This window comes from Crassostrea angulata, chromosome 8, assembly GCF_025612915.1.
Source record: "Crassostrea angulata isolate pt1a10 chromosome 8, ASM2561291v2, whole genome shotgun sequence".
NCBI classification, from domain to species: Eukaryota; Metazoa; Mollusca; class Bivalvia; order Ostreida; family Ostreidae; genus Magallana; species Magallana angulata.
The window spans coordinates 34,516,002-34,530,449 of record NC_069118.1 but is presented as its reverse complement, the minus strand read 5'-3'; the positions used below and the strand labels follow the sequence as shown (position 1 = coordinate 34,530,449).

The window sequence follows — 14,448 nt, the reverse complement described above, 5'->3', positions numbered from 1 at the left end:
CTATAGTATCAGTATCAAAATATAAATATTTTTTACAAATACTTGCCTGTCTTCAGGTAGATATGGACTAAGCGGTTTATAACCATTGTTGTCAACATACACAGTGACCACCGTGTTGTTTACACTGTCCGGAGCACTCACAAACACAGTTCCCGAACCACCCTGCTCCGACTGGCTCCTCCCACCGTATGTCTGATACTTCCCGCGGAATCCATTGGAGCTGGTCACATAGACGGAGATTCTTCCTCCTCCTCCCCCACCTCCAAGCTCCTGGAGTTAAAGAATTCAATTTACATATTAAATGTTGAACAAAACAAGACATTTCTCGGAGGAAGAAAAATGAGTGAAATACATGACTCCATGAAAAATTTTTTCTTTTCATTTCATTATGTTGGCCGGGGAAACTTCAATTGAATCTCTAGCATTATGAAAAAAAAAATTATCTGCCTACCATTTTGCTTGGATTGGTCTCTGAGGAGCAATATCTTCCCACAGAACCACAGTAATATGCCCACTTTGCCCACCAAATAGAGTAACAGTTACTCCGCACAGCGTTACATTCAGTGGTGCTGCTTGTGGCATCTGCTGCGCAGGTTGCCACAAACCTGTTCCTGTCACAGCACTGGTTGTTGCGGCTTGCACAGGAGGGCACACAGTTGTACCCAACCCAGTAATAGCCATCTGTACACTGGAGACACCGCCGCTCGCGGTCACACAGATGACAGTGGGACACACAGGGTCCATCACCGCCACTGGCAGAAACCACACCCGTACCTGCAAACCAGACAAATAATGCTCAATTATTGTAAAATATATTTCATACTTCAGGAATGAGAAAATTCAAACTCAAAATATAGTATTTTGAAAATGTTTACTACACTCTTAAAAATGACTGCATTAAGATAATTTTTTTCCTTATGTAACATAAGGATAAAGGATATTTCATGACAATAGATTTCTCATTCATTCTTATCAATATGATTGTTATAGGGAAATTAATGTTGCAACAAATCTTTTTCTTGTGTTTTACCTAGGAAATGGGGAGTTTCTAACAAGATGCTTCCACCCGATCCCCCTCCAGCTCTTGGGGACATTGCCGTGGCTCCATCCCCCAGGATCAGACCATCTATCTCCATCTTATGTAGGGCTCTCAGATGCACTATCCCTCCTCCTTCACTTCCAACCTATAATTTGGAAAATAAAAAAAAAATGACTTATATGCATAACTTAAGAATGAATATTTTCACTTATAATTGGTATATATCATTCTTCATAATTAGATTATATAGTTTTAAAAAATACTGTAAATAAGAAATGGAAAAAAAATATTAAACTTTTTATAAAATCAAGATATAAAATTATCGAATACTTTAACTTTTACAATTATGAATTTTTTTAAAGTATGAACAAAAATAGCACACAAACTTGATTGTTTGAGATAAAGGATCCTCCACTTCCATACTCTGTGGCTGACCGATATCGACCATAGGCTGGTGCTGCATACAAAGCATGGCTCCCAGTTCCACCCAGCCCACCGTGGGTACCACCAGATCCACCCCTTGGGTCAGCGACCCCCGCAGCCTTGCCTAAGCCGGGCTGGTATCCCCGCCCTGTTGTGTTTAGCACACCATCTGTGTCAAGTGTGATGTTGACAGCTGTGAAGTACAAGCAGGCACATTGTTGTATTGATTGTAAATGAATGCAGGTCAAAGACGACATTTTGTTAATCAAACTTTTCTTAAGTTTAAATTATAAATTTTGGCATGTTTTAATCATAATTTTAGATAATATAATGTTGATTTGAAGATTTGATCATCTGAAAAGAAAGATCATAACTCTCACTGCAGAAGTGACCATGATCACTCTTTTATTAAACTGTCAAATTTAAACAAAATCTTTGTTTTTACCTTAAAAGGTATGTAGAAATTTATTGGCGCATTTCAATAACCGTATAATTTTGATATCTTTTGGGAAATCATCATCACTCAAGATTTAAAATGAAAATTAAACCTAGAATTAACTAAGCTGTTAGTTATAACCTTCAACACGACTATCCACTGACCTTGAAGGTAGACATTGTTGGTCCTGAACTCTCCCCCTCCCTGAATGTGCAGACTACCAGTCAGGGTGACATTCAATTTATTGTTTTCTTTGGCAGTTCCCATGAAACTGAACAACCCTCCATCCAGAATAGTGATGCTGTCCATCACAAAGTCATTCCTGCTGGACCGTGAGTTGTTAAGACGAGCGGGGGGATACACAGTGAAGCTTCCGTCCAATGAGATGTTGAGTGTTGCCACACCGCGGAGAAGTCCCCCGTACAATGTGATGCGGCAGTCACGCAGGTATGTGTCGTAGGGAAGGTTCACTGTGGCATTCTACATAAAAATTGATCCAAACATACATAGTCAAATAATTTCAACTTAAATTGTTTAATGAATTGAAAATTTCAAACATGAAATCAAAACTTCTTATTTTAACTGATATTTCAAATTTTTCTGACTCCCCTTTACAATTTTTTTTTTTTTTTTTACAATTTTCAGCTCATATTTATCCTTAAAAAAAACAAAAAATACAGGGAAAAAAAATTAAATTGGGGATGTGGAGAGGAGGAAGATTTTGTCTGTGACTCCAGCATACCTGGTACAGTTTGACATCAAAGGTGAGGACTGTGGTGGAGTTGAAGTCTATGTTGAGCCACATGAGTGGTTCCACATGGATGACTGCCGTGTGGTCACCGGCCACCTTAGTCAGAGTCAGGTCCCTCTGTCCCGTGGTGGGCAGGCCCCCTGAATCTGTTGCTAGGAGACCAACCTCAGCATGGTTTCCGAGGTCCAGAGTATCTAGGTCATGCTCCGATGTCTTCTCCTCGGGGATGGTGATCCTCGTTTTACGACTCTGTCGGAAAGGAAATAATCCTGATGCAATTTTTTTTGGCAATAAATGAAACATGCAAAAAATTTGTCAGTTATTGTCTGCTATTATTGGTACATTTAATTTAAACAAAACTAAAAAAAAAACCCAATGCAAACAAGTGCATGGCATATTATTTAAAAAGGGGAGATCATATACTTCATTAAATTAGCTGGTTACATAAAATAATTAATTATATACACATGTACATTCTTTTGCCAATCTTATGATAAAATATATAATTTTGGGCAACATATTCTGTAACATTGATGACAACAGTTCTTGAAATTGAATGAATAATAGACAAAGAAATTGTAAGAGAACTGGAAGAACTAGAGATGTCCCCCAGGCGTTGTTGACCCCTCCTCAAACATACCCCTGATCCTCCCTGGTTGTAGATGACCAGTTTCCTCTCCGGCTGGGACTGGACATTGTTGAGGTACACTGTCCCTGCGGCCCCATTCTCTCCCAGGGTGCCCATCCCACCGTTAGAGCGGAACTCCCCAGTGTAGCTGGTGATGTTGTACACGATTCCCACACGACCACCCCCTCCTCCATTACGACCAGAACCTCCCATCACCTACAGCAAACCAATGTTGTATAATTACATCATCTAAAGGTATCAAAGCATTGCCATGTTGTTGATTTTCTTCATAAGTATTAAAAAGTGTCTATAAATCAATTGACTGATCATATTTTGTTGGAATCATTATATGTTGTTGGGACTATGATTTGCAGATTATTTGTTCATTCAACTTATACCCATTTACATTATCTCTAGAAAATCCAATGAAAATTTACCATCTTAGTAAAAGTTGTTTACACATCATACAAATGAATGCTCTTATCTACCTGGACCTGGCCAGAACCATCGAAGTGGTAGGTGGTGATATAAATGCTTCCTCCTGATCCACCACTGGAGAACCCCGAGTGAGCCGCAGCCTGCCCACTGGCTCTCAGAACACCATCCACCTTCATTTCCTCAGAGAGGTTAAAGGTCAAGATTCCACCACCACAACCACCTACACATGGATACAAATGTTGATGGTCACAACCCAACCTGGCCTTTTTAACTCTACAGTTAATCTGTGCTGAGTTTACCCTTCACTTTTATTTGTGTTGTTTTCTTTATTAGGTAAATATCTTTGACATCAATGCTGAAAAGAGTACCTTTATATCCATTTCCTGTTCCTCCTCCACTGCCAAAGTCTGAGGGCTTGCTGAATGACCCGTACGCTGGAGAGGCGGGATGGGAGGCACTCTCAGCCCCACCCTCCCCTCCATAACTACCCCCTGTACCATACTGACCAATGGTGTATCCCTTACCAGGCCCTGGGGAAAACAATTTGAATAATGGTTATTGCTTATCACTATAATGGCTATTTTAAAATAATTACTTCTTGTCGATATGATTTAGAGAAGCCATTGTGGATAGCAAATGATATTGGTAATCAAACATAAGATTCCAGGCTATAATTTTCTATTTATAACTCTTGTAATCAAAATATACGATTTCTATTTTGCCTAAACTATGTTTCTGTTTTGATGTTGATAACTGCTTCATTCATTATAGCTACCATGAAAGCAACAAAATGTTGTCTTGAAGATTTTGGATGCATAAAGGATTACTCAATTAATAGAGTTATAGGAGAGTTTTACAAATCATGAATTCTTCCATAAATTATAGACTGGCTTAATGCAGCAATACCTTTATCTGAGCAGTATCCCATATCATCGGCATCTACCTCTCCCAGAACATCTATGATCATTGTTTTAGCATTGACCTTTAACCTTTTGGCCTTCAGTGACCCCCCTGGATACACACGTAAATTCTGCCCTGTCAACACATGATCCTCCTCTCCATTGTTCATGGTCAGGTTCCCACGATTGCGGATATCCAGGGCGAGGAACTTGATTTCATCCACTCTTCTGAAGTTTGTGTTCATCATTTCATAAACCCTCAAAGTACCTACAAAATAATTGTCATAAAATGTTGTCAGTTCAAATTCCCCTAAAAAAACAAAGTTATGAATAAAACTGACAAATTACCATATCCATTGGAATAACTGTCACGATTATAAGATTCCAATAAAAGAAACCTGACAGAATTTACTAAAGAGTTAACGCATCTTATTTAGTGGATACCGATACAATATTTGGTAGAAATTGAATTTTCAACAGACTAGTGTAGATTAGATTAAGGGTATATATTTAAAATACCTATTTACATACAATGCATGAAATTCAGTGATATACTTTATTTAGAGGAAGCTGCTTTTTCGTTAAACAAATGCTTGCTAAAATATACAGTCAAATTTAATGTGTTTACTGTACCTCCATCCACAACGGTCAGATTTTCCACATTGTTGACCACTCCCTCCACCATGACATTGACCCCGGCGACCCTCAACTCTCCCTGGAGGGTGGTATCTGCTCCGTGGTACAGAGACAGATGGTTCGGAATCTGACCACTCCCGATCCACAGAGACTGGTTAAAGCCAACATGCAGGTGTCCACTCCTATCTCCCTCGATCATGACCACAGAAATGTTGATTCTCTGGGTAGGGTTGCTCGGGTTTAGAATGGCTAGCTGTGCCTGTCTGTAAATCTGCAGTTCATCCAGTGTGATTTCTGTTGTTGACTGGATCTCAGGTACAAAGGAAGGGTACCCCGAAGGGATCAGCCAGGTCATGGCACTGCTCTGGTTATACCTGGTGTAGGCAGAGGTGAGGTTCCTGAAGGGGTCTCTTGGTCCCTGGTTCTGGTTATCCACGTGGAGAGTTCTGTTGGTGATGAAGCCAGCTGGAACTTTCCCACTGCTGTCTAGGAGTGGGAGTTTATACAGGTATATGGTACCAGGGCCCCCCGGTTCCGCCTGTGTCCCACCTGGTCCCCCTTCTCCTCTTAGAGTTCCTGTGTACATTATTTATTTGTAAGTTAAACATTAAATGAAATTTTTGTTTGACAATGTTTTTCCAAGGTTACCATTCAAATCACTTCTCATATATCTAAAATATGACAAAAAGTTAAAAATAGATTTTATAATGTTACCTTACCTACAAAGAAATTGTAATGATAGTAGAGAGCCATTCTCCCCCCGCCACCACCACCACCATGTGGTGCACTCTGGGCATGACCACTACCGCCTGCCACAGAGACAAGTCCATCTCCATCCACTGTATAGGTGTGGATCATGATGCTGCCACCACTACCACCTCCAGCCTGTACTGACTCTGAGTTCCCTCCCCTTGCTGTCAGCTGACCATCGACAGTCAGCGTATGGCTGACGTTCAGTAGCATCCGTCCACCTCCTTTCCCTCCTTGGTGTGGAAAGAAGGCATGTCCTCCATTCTTGCCGAAGGATTGTGGATAGAGATATGACCCATGACCTGACCCTACGTCTGTTTGTCCTTGACCCTGTCCACCATTACCCGCATGACCTCCACCAGAGGAACCACTGCGACTACCAACTCCATAACCAGGCCCTGTGAAAGAAAAAAACACACAAATGTAAAACTTTATCACTAGAAAGACTCCATTAGCAAGCACTGCCGAAACGAACAATTATGACTGTATGAATTGTACAATGTCAAGTTTTTCTCTTTAAATTTAACTAAAAATTAGTTTTCAGTGTACTGTAAATCACTAAAATATATTTTGCATATTTTTATTAAGTTAAATTGTTCAACATATAATTAGATACATCATACTTTAAAACACAAACATTACACTTTTCATTCATTTAAGAAAATCTAGTAAGATCATGCAGTCATGAGTTTTTTTATTTAACACATGAGTTATAATTGTTTTCCGTAATGTATAAGCATAACTCAGTACAATTCTTGGTGTTTTGAGCTTTCTACAAATTATGGTTTTGGGCATACATCACCTTTGGTTGCCTCAAACTCTGGCACCCCTCTGTCAGAGCTGAGAACTCCATAGGGCTCCACAGTGATGTTCACATACTTCAGGTCAAGGTCATTGGACAGGAGCTGAAATAATAAAGTCAGAGAGATAAAAAAAAAGTTAGACATTAAACCTTATATTTGTACAGTGTACCACTAGAAAACCTGCTTCTGGTTGGTGAACCTTGTATTTGATACTTTATAACACACAATTCCTCAACAACTTTCACTGGTTGAGATCTTAAGCCTTCTAAATTTCTTACTTTAAAAGATGGTAAAGTTACAAGTCAACATTAACAGTATAGCAGTAATATCAAAAACTTAATGAATATCACATGATTAGATGATTTAAAAACTTTGAGAAATTGGTCCCCACCGAAGCCCCACTTCTGACAGTGAGGGTGGTTCCCTGGAGTGTTGTGGTGGCCTCCCTGTCAGTGACCACTAACATGTGACCAAACGTCTTGATGTCCAGTCTGTCGATACGGTTCACCATTGGGCGGTGGTGATCGATCGTAAAATTACAGAGAGCATTCACTGTCAGGTTGTCCATTGTGGCAAAGGGGCCTGTAAAATAGAGGAATGGATGAAATATGGACATTTTTCAAAAAAATTTCATGTTTCATACAATTTTTAGAGAATTTTAATTATTCAAATTAAACTTTGTATACACAACTAGCAAAACTGAATAAAAAACAATACATTATTGGGAGATACCAGTATTCTTACAAAATTCATACCTCTCTAAAACATCAGATTTTTCACATTCATTTTAGGTAATATAATCAAAATTCACATATTCAACAAAACTTTCAGCATTCTTTGCCACTGCAATTTCTGAAAATTTGATGGACAAGTGTGTATTTTTCCATTTTTTCTTCTTTCAGACACCAACCTTTAATGATGAAATCAATTTTTCTGCAGTCGGTCTTTGGAGGAAGTTGTACAAAGGACTCCCTCTGAGAAACGACAGCAAACTCCATCAGCGCTCTATCCTGGGTGAGGTTGAAAGATTGTGTGCGATGAACCACAGCACGACCTGTGTTGTCCCCGGCAACCTGATGAGCTACGACCTTGACATCTTCCCCTTCCATGTCCAAAGCAGCTCCACCTTTGATTTCCAGCTGAAAAAAATTATACAATGCAGGATCAAATGAGGCATTGAATATTAAGTATCTCATACATAGATTGTAAGTAAATTACCTGTATATGTCCCAAAACTATACAGCATGGAATATTTATACTATCAAAATATCATATAATAACTCATATAATTTATTTCCATGAATTATTAGAGTGTAAGTTAATCAAGAAAAAAATACATTGGTTCCTGAGAATACCAATGGTTATGCTAGCTTCATCTATTTCTCCTTTTAAAATGATAAATATGGCCTAATAATATAATATATTAATTAAGTGGTTTAAAACCCAAGAGTTTAGTACCTTAGTGAACTCATACACCGTCCTCTGGTCCGTCGGATGAATGATGACCGCTGCGGTTGGGGAGTTGGTGTAGGGGGTCTGTGCCGTGGAGTCCGGATCTTCTCTGATGTAAAACTCTATCTCCCCCAACCCTGACACACTGCCCACTCCACGCAGAAAAATCCTCAACTGTAAAGATATTGCTGGTGATAAATTAATGCATAATTTGTGTGTTAGTTTCAAGCATTTTCACATAGATTAACCTCCATCTGACAAGACTCCATGACTCTATACAAATACACCTCCAGATTACAGGAAACCATGTGGATTTACCTCCATCGACTCCATGTAAATTTACTATACATTTACTTACATGTACTGCCATCTAACTTGATTTTGTGTGGCTTTCCTTCACTTTAAGCAAGAAACAGGTGGATTTATATTCCACCAGTATATTCACATTCAAAATATGTAATATGAAATATTAACAATATCTTAACTGCATGTAAATGCATTAGTACCTACATCATTTAACCCTTCAACTTACCTGATCTACAAGTTGATTGACCCTGACCTTCCCATACTGCCCAGTCTGACATTTCTCTGTGGTCACAAATCCCCCTGTCAGGTCTTTTTCTGTACCATTGTAGAAAGCCACCACCTGATAGTATGATACCAGTGAAATCCGTCTGTTGAAAAAAGAATAAAGAAATACACAGCCATTGATTTTTAGCCATTGATCTTCAAAAAGAAGTATTTGTTTCCTGAAAAAGATTTTAAAATATTGTACATGCAAATGCAAAAGAGGCGCCAAAAATTTTACCCAGAGGACCAGTAGTTATCACAAAAGGGGAAAACTTTCAGATGATCCAAAAAACTGTTGTCTGGGACTGTCACAGTAAGAGTGGATTCCTTTGCACTGACAACGAAAAAGGAATTGGGAGAGCCATCAGTCAGTCTATTCAGTGGGTAAGAACTAGTCGACATGGCCCTGTCCACACTGAACTGGAAAGGGTGGTAGGCAGTGTAGGAAGTGGAGCTTCCTGAATGTGGAGCATACAGAGAAAGCTTCTCCACCTCCCTGATTCTCTCACTGCGGCTAAATCCTCCATTGTCTACAATCAGTCTGGTTCTAGGTGAGATCAGGGATGAGATGTTGCTGAGATTTGAGACTGAGCTGTCGTTGAGATAGACGGTTCCTGCTCCACCATAGACCTGGGAGCCGTATCCTCCGTGGATCAGAAACTGACCAGTGTAGTGGTGTTCTCTGGAGTGGTAGATGGCGATTCTACCACCGGCACCTCCTCCACCATTACTGGATGCTCCTGTATAAAGATAATTTTATTAGTGTTAATGAAAAAATATTAAAAGCTTGATGAATTCTATCTTGCAATCCAGATTACAAAAGTATACATCTGGATGCATATTATTACTGTTAGTAAATATCTGATATAAGGTAATTTTGAATTCCATCAGGAGATGTTCAACTCACTTTGATGGCCAGATACTCAATATTTGAACTCTTATCCAATTACACACAAATATATATATGTAAGCTTCTTCCACAAGATCAGCACCTTCAGATGATTTTTAAAAATACTTTATCAGATTTTTCCATCCTGTATACTCACCCCTGCCCCCTGTGGCTTCAATGCTTCCCTCTCCATCCAAGTGACTAACGTAGACCAGAATACTCCCCCCTGATCCACCGCCTCCCGTCCATCCACCCCCAGATTCACCGTTGGCATGGAGACGACCTTCTACTCGAAGTTCATCAGAAATATACATGTGGATGACTCCTACAAGCCATCAAACTTTACATATATTCTCCTATGGCACACAAAAAGCAACATTACATTGATTTTAATAAACCTATCATTATAATTTATTCACCACTTATTAATAAATAAAGAAGAATTAGACAGTAGATGTGATATTGATTTCCAAAACATTATATCATAAGTTTAAAATTTTTTATTATATTTCTTAAATGTAGTGATATAACTCAGTTTTGTATCCATCTTTCTAAAACTTTTCACACACCCCCCCCCCCTTTTCCTGTGTGCTACTCACCTCCTCCCCTTCCTCCTTGCCCGTCCTTGCCGGTGCCTCCCCCAGACCCCATCTGATCAGGGAGGTACAGAGAGTCGTAGGAGTAGGCAGAGTAGTAGGCCCACTTGGACCTGCCCCCTCTACCCCCGTGACCTGCGCCTGACCCCCCGAGCTGTTGTGTCTGTGGGAGACCAGCCCCAGGTCCACTGCTGCTGGTGTACCCTGTAAAGTCTGCATGGAAATCCCCTGGAAAACAATCACACTCCTTACAAATATAGGCCATCAATAAAAACTAATTATGACTTTGTCATTGTAATCATGAAACAAAGCTTGATGAACCAATTTTTTAACCTGAGAGATCAATGGTCACATTTGTAGAATGAAGTTCAAGGTTGTTGGTACGCAGGTAACCCTTTCCATTGACGATCACCCTGACCACTTCAAGTCTCATTCGCTTCTCTGCCGTCAGGGGTTCAAACTTTCCGCCCGCTCTGATGGTGATGTTGGTGACATTGATGGTGCCTTCTGGGAAACCGATGGTGTTGGCGTAAGACCAGATGTACAACTCGCCATTGTTTTCTACCACGACCTCATCAATTCCAATAAGCGTAGCATTAAGCTCCGCCCACACATCTCGCATGGTTATTCTGCGAGGGATTTCCAGAGTGCTGTATCTATTTTTGATAAAACCATCAACAGAATTAGTTTCTGATTTGTGAATATGCTACGCCATACAAAGTATCTCTTCAGCATTACAGATTTATTACATAAATTTGATTCATTTAAAAAAACGTAAAAGACAATTCTGAATTTTAAAGAGACAAAGCATAAACTTTTAGCATAAATCTGCTATGAATTGAACAGATTTCAAAATTGTAAATTCTAAGAAGAACATGATTTTGACCATTAATTGAAATGCTCCATTAAATGTAATAAAAAATAGGATCAGACCTGTAGGCCATGATGTTAACAGGCATGTAGATATCAATGTCCTCGAATCCATATCTCTGTCTCCTGCCGCAGTGGAGCACCCCAGACCTATCTCCGTACAACTTGATTCCATAGATATTGATATCCTGACTGGATGTGTTGCTTAAAATAGCCACATGGGCATTGCCCGATATCGTCATGGTGTTGAAAAAGTACTCTGTGTCGTTGTGGTACAGCCAAGTGACTCCACCCACTTCACTGATGTCATCGTAGGAGCCGTTGAGCAGGTTTCTGAGGCTCCCCTGAGTGAGGTCACTACTTCTGGGGTACGGGTGGCCATTGTTGTCCACGTAGATTTTTCTGTGGAGGATGGTGCCGCTAGAGTTGGAGAGTTCCACATAGACTGTCCCTGCTCCCCCAGTCTCCAACGTACTGGTGCCTGACAGATTACAAATATTATAAAATGTGTATCTCATACTCTAACACAGTTGAAAATTTTCTTTTTGATTATTCTATTAATCTTAAATATCATAAATATCAATTTGTACAAGTTCAAGCACTAAGGCTAAAGCAAGTATTGTACTGATATTCAAAAAAGACATCTTATGAACTTTTAATGATTTTCATCATCCATTATAAAAGGAACTTTTATTTAAACCTTTGGTGAAATTTTAAATTTAAAGTACACAAAAATAACGTCAATTGGGAGTTACAATTTTTTCAATTCAGTGCAGTATTGAGAGAACACACCTCCGTAAGCCTGCAGGGTGATGTTGAGTTTGTTGATGTTCCTGCTCTGTATGGAGATCCTTCCTCCAGCGCCCCCACCCCCCTGTACTGTGCTGTCCTTGTTTCCTTCACCCCCTATGGCGGTCAGCAGACCGTGTCCAACTATCTCCTCACACACGATCCAGATACTCCCTCCCGATCCACCACCTATCAAGTACAGAGGTCAATAAGTTAACTGTCAGTAATAGGTTCATATTCATATCATTGTCAGTGACCTTGTAAGTGCCATTGTCAATAATGCAGAATCACATGAAATGTCAGCTGATGATGTGATTACGACACTGCAGAAATGCGGTGAATTTCTTAAGCAGCCAGAATATACCACAAATTAAGATAATTCAGACACCATTCATAATACACATTATTCTTGTTGTTTTTCAAAGAATCGGTTTAAAAGTGATAAAAATTGAATGCACAAGATTATGTGTATTTTGCAAACCATAGACATGTTTTTAGATTCCAACTTAAGAAACTTTCACACTTACAGTCTTATATTGACATACTTGTACATTGCCCTTAATTTAGTAATCTACCTCTGAGATAAATCTATTATCATCTGATATACCCCCCTCCCTCCCTGTATACACACCTGCTCCCTGCCCTGTCCTGCTATCTGGAGGGTTACCGTCCACTGAAATCTCCCCATCAATGTCCACATGGCGGCTTCTGATGGCGATACGACCACCACCACTACCACCAATGATACCGTCTACAACTTCATTACCGTACGGTTCATCTCCAAAGAACAGGTGGTCTGAAATAAAAATAAATAAAAACCCTATGGTAACTGGTAGATATTGATTAGAATTAAACTATTTAACAATTGAAAGAAACTATACATTCCTAAAATAAAACAGTAAAAATTTAAAAGTTACCCATAGGTTTTAACATTTTGCCAATTGTCTATCCAATTATATCTTGTCAAGTAAACTGGAGAAACAGTATTTTAGTGTTTTGTGTTACACTTACCCCTAAGCTTTCCATAGCCTCCTGGACAGCCGTAGGTTGTGGGGGTGTACATGGAGTCGTAGCCCAGCCCCACCGTCTGACTGGAGGCCGCCCTACCTCCGGAACCACCGTGACCAGCACCACTGCCTCCTACCAAATCACCTTAACAACACAAATATACACGGAATTCAATACAAAATACTTCACACATTCAGGTAAGTCTTTCATGAATGACCATCATGATATCTTTTAGATTGTTCGCCATTGCTTTATTGCATTATTTCTAACAGTTGCAAGAAACTATGTGTAAGATCCAGTTTTAATGAAAATTATGGGTATTTAAAAACCCTACTGATGATGGCAGTTGTATCTACAGACCTGTGCCGTAACATGGATGGCTGAGACTGTGGTCCCTGTACCCAGAGCCGTCCAGGTTGATGAGTCCCCCAGAGAACACGGCCAGGAGGTGGTGGGTCTGGATCTGGATCCCGGAGTTGATCCAGAAATGTCCTCCACCGTAAACCTACAACCCACAATCCATCACACAAGAACTAGTACTTTATCTGTACGTCTATACATATCATTCAGGGCAATATTCTGATGTTCACAATGGTAAGGGCGCTAAAAAAATTCTGTTCAGTCATCTATCTGTCTGTCTGTCCATCCATCTCTCTCTCTCTCTCATAGCAAAAATAAAACTTGGAACTATAATTAACTTTCATAAAAAAACATTATTTCATTTTAGTTAGTTAGAAAAGTTGAAAAATAACTTTTCTCTTGCATCTTAATTTGAAAATCTTTTTTTTTTTTTGTTTACAATGTTTAAACCAAGTTGTATTATATTATTAGACGATAGATTTGTAAGTTATTAATTATTGATGCAATAAATGTAAATATTGTCATGTCACCAAATACTGTATCTTGAGTTTTTGATATTCCAAAGATAAGTACTATAAAAATGAGTGAAGAAGGCATGAATCCTTATCTTCTTTCTATCTGACTTACAGTGATATTTGTGGCGACCATTGTGAACTGGTTCTGTGGGGTATAGGTCTTCATTTGGAACGTCCCCTTGTCCTGGACATGGAGCGACTTCAGAGAGATGTGGGCTTTCTGATTGGCTGTTCCTATGCTACCATTGGTGTCCACGGTGACAACCCCCCCATCAAACACATATATATCCTCTATACCAGTGACCTAATAGAACATGGATGCAAAAAAAAACAAAACTGTGGAATCATTTAAAAACAATTGGGGGAGGGGGAGGTGGGTAGGATTCCATGAATTGTGATCAATTTTTCCTGATATAATTTTGTAGTCTGTACAATTAATTGATTATGTACAATTTATTATGTTTTTGATAATTCATTATTTAATGAATTATGAATAAAGGGAGATCCAAGAGTTCATAAAAATTGAGCCACCACAAATTTTTATAATGCCACAGCACAAAATATTTCCAAAAGTATTCATATGCAACTTTCCTTCA

At 39.3% G+C, this 14,448-nt stretch overlaps 1 protein-coding gene across 1 annotated transcript in view; it reads right to left on the bottom strand.

Annotated features, from left to right (window-relative positions):
* LOC128159904 (uncharacterized) overlaps positions 1-14,448 on the bottom strand; it is a 123,315-nt gene that overhangs the window by 71,863 nt on the left and 37,004 nt on the right. The window contains exons 38-64 of the mRNA XM_052823128.1: positions 13,965-14,156; positions 13,338-13,482; positions 12,981-13,121; positions 12,601-12,765; positions 11,973-12,158; positions 11,244-11,661; positions 10,644-10,966; positions 10,314-10,538; positions 9,872-10,039; positions 9,064-9,565; positions 8,788-8,929; positions 8,262-8,429; positions 7,714-7,942; positions 7,195-7,385; positions 6,803-6,905; positions 5,970-6,398; positions 5,248-5,826; positions 4,622-4,882; positions 4,084-4,245; positions 3,766-3,935; positions 3,290-3,493; positions 2,641-2,898; positions 2,063-2,378; positions 1,426-1,655; positions 1,031-1,184; positions 452-774; positions 47-270 (exon numbers count right to left, since the gene is read on the bottom strand). Of these exons, the coding sequence (XP_052679088.1) occupies positions 47-270; positions 452-774; positions 1,031-1,184; positions 1,426-1,655; positions 2,063-2,378; positions 2,641-2,898; positions 3,290-3,493; positions 3,766-3,935; positions 4,084-4,245; positions 4,622-4,882; positions 5,248-5,826; positions 5,970-6,398; positions 6,803-6,905; positions 7,195-7,385; positions 7,714-7,942; positions 8,262-8,429; positions 8,788-8,929; positions 9,064-9,565; positions 9,872-10,039; positions 10,314-10,538; positions 10,644-10,966; positions 11,244-11,661; positions 11,973-12,158; positions 12,601-12,765; positions 12,981-13,121; positions 13,338-13,482; positions 13,965-14,156 (6,608 nt within the window). The remainder of the gene's footprint in view (positions 1-46; positions 271-451; positions 775-1,030; positions 1,185-1,425; positions 1,656-2,062; positions 2,379-2,640; positions 2,899-3,289; positions 3,494-3,765; positions 3,936-4,083; positions 4,246-4,621; positions 4,883-5,247; positions 5,827-5,969; positions 6,399-6,802; positions 6,906-7,194; positions 7,386-7,713; positions 7,943-8,261; positions 8,430-8,787; positions 8,930-9,063; positions 9,566-9,871; positions 10,040-10,313; positions 10,539-10,643; positions 10,967-11,243; positions 11,662-11,972; positions 12,159-12,600; positions 12,766-12,980; positions 13,122-13,337; positions 13,483-13,964; positions 14,157-14,448) is intronic.